This window comes from Mus pahari, chromosome 15, assembly GCF_900095145.1.
Source record: "Mus pahari chromosome 15, PAHARI_EIJ_v1.1, whole genome shotgun sequence".
Taxonomy (NCBI): Eukaryota; Metazoa; Chordata; class Mammalia; order Rodentia; family Muridae; genus Mus; species Mus pahari.
In genome coordinates this window covers 30,745,945-30,754,528 of record NC_034604.1, presented here as the reverse complement: position 1 = coordinate 30,754,528, position 8,584 = coordinate 30,745,945, and the positions used below count along the sequence as shown (strand labels likewise).

Below are 8,584 nucleotides of genomic sequence, written 5' to 3'. Positions count from 1 at the left end.
CCGGAGAGTTTGAAAGACAATTACTATTTGTCACCGATTTAAATAAAAGCTCTTCTTGGGTCTTCAGATTATTCAACACACCAAAAATGCCTTCTTTATTTTGAAGCAGCGACAATTTTTTCCAATGCTACTTTAAATCTATTGTTAAAGGCACAGATCTCTGAATTTGAACTTTTGCAATTTCTTTATCCTCAGTATTTAAAATTGTAAGGTTAAAGAAAAAGTCTCATTTTTAGTCACGTAACAAGAACAAGAAATCCATCAGCACTAAAGCAAAATCTTTAGTAGTTTTTAGAACACCAATATAGACTTAAGAATAATTTGTTAAAGCATGCATAAAAATTTAACAGTGAATAAAAAGCCACAATGGACAAATATTTTGGTTAACATCCAAACATGTTTAACCAACCAATCAACATGGCCTAAGTTTTTTTTTTTTTATTGGTATTCACTTCAGTAACTTGAATCCACAGATATAAGCAGTATATAACCAGAGAGTTACAAGTAAACACAGATTATACATGCAAATTTCTGCTCACAAAGGTCACATGTGCAGGTACATGAATTAGAAGCGTGCGTCTAGAATTATGGCCAAACTGGTTTTGAAATGCAGAAATGTAAAATTACATCTTGAAAATATAGATGGTTTACACACTTCAAAAATCAAATGTTGCTTATACCAGAGATGTATGACAGCTACAGGATTCAAGTGACAAGCAATAGGTTCTCAAGAAATTAATACTGGTCAAAGAGAACGGGAATATTTTTACATTTCACTGAAATAACATTGACTACTAGAGTACAAAACCTAGCAGGAACTCAAAAAAAAAAAAAAATACAAATCTAAAGTCAATTACTTAATATTTCTTATCATCTAAACAGCATGACATTAAAAGAAAACTGCACCTGCATCTCACATGAATGAAGTTCTCTAAAAATGCAATGCAACCGAAACAGTTTCCAAAGTCAAATGAAAAGTCTGCAAGGCTCAGATTAAAATGTGGAATGTTTCAGATGAAAAGTAATAAAAAATACAATTGGTTTTGTTCTTTATTGAATGGAATCAAAAGTTGACATTTCTTTGAAGCCTCAAGCTACTAAGTTTCATTTTTCTGAATGGTTCTATGTTATCTTTCTCTTAGTGGTGCAAGTTGTTTTCCATAGCTTACAACAGTCAATCTCTAGGAAGTACTTTTGTCTGTTGTCACTCAGATGAAACAAAAACTTTTTCATTAACTTAACCGTATGTGTACTTTTTGCTATAACACTTAAACACATGAACAGACATCTATTATTTTCCACTAAAACAAAAGAGTACAGTAGTTTTCTAACTATCAGTATTGTATTTTAAAAAAGGTTAACATTAAAATCAAAGAACCATCGTTTTCTTTGAAATAATTAAGCTTCTTGTACATCTTAAGTTTCCTTCTTCTGCCTCCGTTCTTCTGCCAGTTTATTCAGAAATTTCTGAGGGGGGAAAAGAATTACAGAGTGTAAGTAATTTAAAAAACACCTAGTATATGTATTAATTATAAAATACAACATTCAGTCCAACTTTAGGGACGTAATGCTAACACTTTAATATTTTACAAATGAGGTAATCTTAACATACAAAACTAAACTGGCTCAGGACACAATAATCAAGAAAAAAATGGCAAATGAGGAAAATGGATATTTCAATGTGCAATTAACCCTAACTTTTAGAAATGAAAATTCATATAGGAAGAAACAGCTAGATTATCTTTGCTGTAGCAATTTCACTGACCTAAAAGAGTCATAGACAATACTTGAAAGACCATGGATATGATGGACTGTGCTCTAATAAGACTTTATTTACAACAGAGTTGACAGACCACCTATGATCTAATGAATAGTATCTAGATACAGACTCTAAGGGAACATAAAGAATATTTAAAAAGGATTTCAGTTTGTTACTGGTTAAAATATATTAAGATTGGTCATTTTTGATTGAGAGGGTTAAAAGCCATTATATCCTTAAAAAGAAAACGAAAACAAACAAACAAACATAAAAACAGAAGGATAAAAACCCACAAAACATCTAGTTAAGTGTCAAAAAGGTCAGTGTCAATCTGAGGAACATAAACTGTCAACTGACTGTTTAATGCAGCCGATTTATACTTTTCTCTCAATACAGAAGGAAAGTGTCATAAAGTGTAGCCTTCTAGGTAACACTGGTTTTGATGCCATATAGCCCAAAGTAAATGGTTCTTAGCACTGAAAATAACCCTTCTTTTCTATATCCATAATGTCAGGAAACATAGATTACAAAAAGATACATTTGTAAACAACAAAAAATGATATAACAAAGGACAAATTATTCATTAAAATACAAAGCTACCAATTATCCACCAGTTGTTACAGAAAATGTGTTAAGATAACTGAACAGGTAGAGTTTCTCTTGTTTGATGTTTGAAACACTGGGACTAGAAGTTTTAGAGCATTCAGATTTGGATGAGGCTCCATGAAACCCAGTTCAAAGGTAGTTAATTATATCTTTTTTTCTACCTTTCTTTTTAGTGCTTTAAAGTCTGAACCTTATACATGCTACCAAGAACTCTGCCACTAAGCTGCATCTCTATATCACTTATAGGCTATTTTATTTTTAAGTACAAGATTGGTTATCAGGCATTTTCTTTGATTACCTGCAACCTCATTCACTAATGCAATCAAACCCAAATCTTGCTGGTAAAGCTGGTTTCACTACCCAACCTCTTCCATTTCCATCTTTGACAGCTAGAATTACAAGCATTTGCCTGAGTTCTGGGGAGCTTTTACACCAAGCAGTTTAACAACTGAGCCATCTCCCTAAACTTTTTTTTTCCCCTGAGATAGGGTTTCTCTGTGTAGCCTTGGCTATCCTGGAACTCACTTTGTAGACCAGGCTGGCCTCAAGCTCAGAAACCCGCCTGCCTCTGCCTCCTGAGTGCTGGGATTAAAGGTGTGCGCCACCACACCTGGCTCCTAATCTTACAAATACAACTTTACACAGTATTTTTGAGTGTATCAACATTCTGGTAACAATTTATTTCTGCTACTAAGCTAGATGTGGTATTGTGTTGGAGTTTTTATGTTTTGTTTTGTTTTGTTTTTTTAATTTATATGAGTACACTGTGGCTCTCTTTAGACACACCAGAAGAGGGCATAAAATCCAACTACAAATGGTTGTGAGCCACCATGTGGTTGCTGGGAACTGAACTCAGGACGTCTAGAAGAACAGTAAGTGCTCTTAACCACTGGAGCCATCTCTCCAGCCCCATGTTGAAGTATTTTTGACTGGCAGATTAGGCATATTCAATAGGTGGCAACACTAAATCTTGTTTAAACATTTGAGTGAAAAGAGGCATAAGTTTGATGAACCCATTAAACTCCTTAAAGTCCAGGCAATTATGGAAAAATGATAAGGCATTATGCTGGGTCCAGAGACATACACACATTGTATCTCACTTATTTCTATAACGTATATCATTTGTTAGTTTTCACAAGTCTCCTCTTATATTCAGCCTTACCTTTAATTTCTGATAATGAGGAAGGCTGCTGCAATGAGTATTCTTTGCAACTTCTTCATTTGTATAAAAGAGTGAACACAGCTTACAGTAAAACCCTGTTTTAGGTATCACATAGTCTATACCTAGAAACACAAACATACATTCTTACAAATTAAGTAAACTTAAAATTTAGTCTCAAATCTTTTTTTCCTGTCAATATAATTTGAATCAGAAAACATGTGTGAGAAGCCCAGTATGGCCTAAGCTAAAAATACCAACAATATCACATTACCCTTTCTTTTTACTTAACTGATATTCAAGATCCCACCTAACTATAGTCTTAAAATGAAAGACAAGAATATATAACAAACACAAAACAAAAAGCAATGTGTAATTTTAGAAATCATTATGAGGAGAGAACACAGTGGGAATGGCAACATAATACAAAATTAGGAGACACACAAAAAAAGAAGAAATATAGAGCAGTCCTAGAAAAAAATTTAAAATTAATTAATTCACCAAGGGGTATAACTTTATACACTATCAGAGCAGAGCTTATATAAGATCAATTTTTAAGTCTTATTTTAATAAACTTGTTGGGAGAAACAGAGAGGGGAAGAGAAAAATCTTTAAAGCTTACCAACAGGAACATTAGGCTGATATGGTCCAATTCTATACTCATCTGGAATTGTATAATCCTCCTTGTTCTCATCATTTTGGCCATCTGCATTTTCACTTGTGTCTTTATTTGGATCATCAGCATTCTCAGCAGATTCAGCACCCGGTTCTGTATTTTCCTCATTTTTAATCCCATTTTCTAAGGCAGCTTCATTTTCTTGATCAAGTTCCTCAATCTTGTCCACCTTAATTTCAACCAAACCATCATCATTTTTGTTATCACATATAAATATCATGCCTGCATACGAAATTTTTGAAGTTTGGAATCTTCCTCATCACCAACCTCATTTATACTGACAAAACCTTCCATAAACCCTGGGAAAAGCTGTTAAGATATATTTACTCTGCAACGATTACCTTGCAGTATCCATTTGATTTTGTTTTACTCAAATGGTAAAGGATAGTGTCTGTCTTCCTTTTGCTATCCTGCCTGACTTGATTTTGTATTATCTCAAAATAGCACTTTATTAGGGTAAGAATGCAGCTCACAGATGGTGCACTTTCCTAACATGAATAAAAACCTCAGCACCATAAATCTTTAAGATTTAAGGAGATAATTTTTCTGTTAGTCTCACTAAATGTCTTAAAATAACAGGTTTACTGGCCATAGTGTAAGGAATGGCCCGATGGTCAATTATAAGAGCATTACTTAGGGGCTGGAGAGATGGCTCAGCGGTTAAGAGCACTGACTTCCTTAGGTCCTGAGTTCAAATCCCAGCAACCACATGGTGGCTTACAACCATCCATCAGGAGATCTGACACCCTCTTCCGGAGTGTCTGAAGATAGCTACACTGTACTTACACTCACTCACTCACTTACTCAATCACTCACTCACTCACTCAATCAGTTAAGAGCACAGACTGTTCGTCCAAAGGTCCTGAGTTCAAATCCCAGCAGCTATAACCATCCATAACGAGATCTGATACCCTCTTCTGGTATGTCTCAAGACAGCTACAGTGTAGCTACATACAATAATAAATAGATCTTTATAAAAAAAAAAAAAAAGAGGACTAATAATGGCCAATTTTAGCGTGTTATAAAATTAAAAATAAAAGTTTATGGCTGTTTCTCAGTGGTCGAGTATTTAACGTGCAGCCTTTAGAGAACCCTCTAGAGAACCAAATTCACCAAGCTTCAACAACATAATACGAGGGTCACCAACACTCATACATCATCAAATGATTAAAAGCCTGACTCATCTAAGGCAAAAACATCGAGAATACTTATACCCGGGCTGGAGACGGCTCAATGGTTGAATGGTGACTGCTTTTCCATAGGACTAGGTTTAAATTCCCAGGACCCAAATGAAAGGTCAAAACTTTAACTCTAGTCTCCAGGGTATCTGACACATTCACAGACACACATGCAGTCAAAAGACAAATACAGAAAATTTAAAAATACATCATTTTTAAAAATTTACAAAAATTTAAAAGTGTTTATATTCCGACGGTGTAACTCAGTGGCAGCCTGCTTAAGAGGTGTCAAGCTCAAGGCTCTATATACTCAGCACCACTAATAAAACAAATAACTCATTTAAAAAAAGAAGAAATTTCATTCTTTGTTTTCAAACAGGGTTTCTCTGTGAAACTGAGAGCTTGCTGTCCTTGAACTCATGTGCTGGGATTAAAGGCTACACTTAATATCTTGATGTGTTCATCAACATGAAGGCTAGATGACAATCTTGGCTGACATTCATTAGACACCAGCTACCTTTTATTTTTTGGAAACAAGGTTTCATGTATCCTGTGGTGACCTTAAATTTCTGATTCTGCTTCTCTGTCTCTGAGTGGTGGGAATTTTGGTGTGAGGCACTATGTAGTTTTTATGTGGTACTGGGGAATGAAGGCAAGAGCTTTGTGAATACCAAGTAAAGTACTAAACATTATCTCTAGCCTTCATTTTCTAATGTAATTCCCTTAAAAGCCATTAAAGTATCGAATATTACTAGGAAAGTGATGGTGCACACCTTTGATCCCAGAGCTCAGGAGGCAAAGGCAGGCAAACTAATTTCAAAGTCAGCCTAGTCCTCACAGCAAGTTTCAGGTCAGCAGGAGTTACGCAGAGAAAACCCATCTTGAAAGAGCAAAAAATCCAAAATGACAAACTTTTAAAACAAACAAACAAAAACAACAAAAAAACAAAACCCTGAAACCCTTAGTTTTAGGATTTGTTTTCCACCACCACCTGGCTATACTGCTGAGCCACCTCTTCAGCCTCAAAAGCATTATTTTTTGTTTGTTTTTTTAAAGGAAGGATCTTCTGTTTTCCTGGCTATCTTGTATTTAGAGATCTGGTTGGTTCTGCCTCACTCCTGGAAATGTATGTACTACATCTGGTGCTCAAAAATAACTTAAATGGTTAAAGTTACTTGAGTTGGTGAACTTCAAACTCATACCCTTTTCTTAGTAGCTGTCTGGGTCTCACTTCATTGAACCTCTAATTTCTGAATCTATTATCTAAACCTGCATAAAGTGCTGAGATTACACGGGCATGCCAGTATGGCTAATAGCTTCTTGAAAATATCAGAATTTTGATACATATACAATATAAAAGCTTTGTAGTTTGACATCTTTCTTGTACTTTTGTTACACGTTTTCTTTAAAAGTTGACCATTTTTGGGCTGGAGAGATGGCTCAGCAGTTAAGAGCATTGACTGTTTAGGAGGTCCTGAATTCAGATTCCAGCAACCACATGGTGGCTCAGAACCATCCATAATGAGATCTGATGCCCTCTTCTAGTGTGTCTAAAGACAGCTACAATGTACTTACATATAATAAATAAATCTAAAAAAAAAAAAAAAAAAAAAAAAAGTTGACCACTTTTTTTGCAGCTATAAGGAAATATATATATTTTTGTTTAGATTTTTCAAGACAGGGTTTCTCTGTGTAGCCCTGGCTGTCCTGGAATCACTTTGTAGACCAGGCTGGCCTTGAACTCAGAAATCTGCCTGCCTCTGCCTCCTAAGTGTTGGGATTAAAGGCGTGCACCACCACGCCTGGCTAAGGAAATATTTTTATTGCAGTTTCCTCTTTAAATGCTTTTATCTTGAACTGTACCTGAGATATCTATCTAACCCAGTTTGGAAAAAAAAAAGAAAAAATCTATAAGAAAAACTGATCTGATTTAGTATTCTAGTTAAAACATCAATATAAAACCTTACTTTTTTAAGTTTTTTCTTGGATGTTGCTGAAGCACTTGCATCTTTTTTCACAGCTTTATCTGAAGGCTCCTTTTTCCCATCAGAAGATACATCCCCTAAATTAGCAAGATCGGTCTCATCGCCCACTGAACTACCACTTTCTAGTAGTGCTGCAGCCTCTTCCTCATCAACAAGCAGTTCATCTTCAGATTCAAGAAGCATACTTGGCTCCTGTTCTGTCTGGTCATCCTTAGTGTCTTTCTCACCATCCTCCCCCGCCTTCTCTTCTTGTTCTTTACCCTCAGCTGGACTCTCAGTCTTCTGCGCACCGTCAGGTTTGGACTTCTTATCACTTGGGGATTCTTTTCCATCTGGAGAATAGGATCTTTTCCTGCAAAGAGATATTTTGATTGTGGACTTGAAATATAAAGCCTAATATAGCAGTATACATGGTTAATGTTGATTCTAATTTGGTAATATCTATCTAAGACCAGGTCAGCTGCAGTGGTAATATTGGTACCATCCCATGGAATGCCTAAAGTTCCTGACTGAATAAAACGAACAGAGTTATCTGAATGGAAGCATTTAGCTTTCTTTACTTCCTGATTATCGGATGTGATGTGACCAGTTTTTTTAAGTTCTGACTGTCATTATTTCCTCTTTATGCTGGACTGAATAGTTTAACAAAAATAAACTATTCTTTCATGAACTTGCCTTGGTCAAAAAGTCTGTCATAGCAAAAGACTAGTAATTATTACATAATATACAGACACAAGCAAAATCAAATTACCGGGATTTATCTTTTTTCAGTAAGTCAATGCCTCTGTTAGGAATCTAAAAGATAAAAATTTTGTAGAAGTTAAATACATCAAATTTTACTCATCTGTAGAATATATCAATCAAGTAACACACTGCAACACTCTTTTATATAATAAATACATCTGTACAACCATACCCAACAAAATCTGCGTGGATTTTAAAATTTCATCTCACCACTACATCAATATAGAAGTAAGCAATAACATTTTGGTAATATACCTGTTCCAATGAATTTTAAACAAGTTAGAAAAATGGAAGATGTTTTCATAAAACAACAACCTCTATTCTGGAGAAAAAGGTTTTTTTTTTAAGATTAAGAAAAATACAAGCCGGGCGGGGTGGCACATGCCTTTAATCCCAGCACTCAGGAGGCAGAGGCAGGCGGATTTCTGAGTTCGAGGCCAGCCTGGTCTACAAAGTGAGTTCCAGGATAGCCAGGGC

The 8,584-nt window shown here is 35.3% G+C and overlaps 1 protein-coding gene across 5 annotated transcripts in view; it reads right to left on the bottom strand.

Moving 5' to 3' along the window:
* Positions 1-267: 267 nt before the first annotated feature.
* Positions 268-8,584, bottom strand: part of Matr3 (matrin 3) — a 32,194-nt gene continuing 23,877 nt past the window's right edge. For 4 of the 5 annotated variants that reach the window (XM_021215095.2, XM_029546748.1, XM_021215096.2 and 1 more), the window contains exons 11-15: positions 8,115-8,158; positions 7,346-7,715; positions 4,147-4,369; positions 3,528-3,649; positions 268-1,467 (exon numbers count right to left, since the gene is read on the bottom strand). In XM_021215095.2, the coding sequence (XP_021070754.1) occupies positions 1,417-1,467; positions 3,528-3,649; positions 4,147-4,369; positions 7,346-7,715; positions 8,115-8,158 (810 nt within the window). In that variant the 3' untranslated portion in view covers positions 268-1,416. The remainder of the gene's footprint in view (positions 1,468-3,527; positions 3,650-4,146; positions 4,370-7,345; positions 7,716-8,114; positions 8,159-8,584) is intronic. The other variant, XM_029546750.1, reaches the window with a different exon arrangement.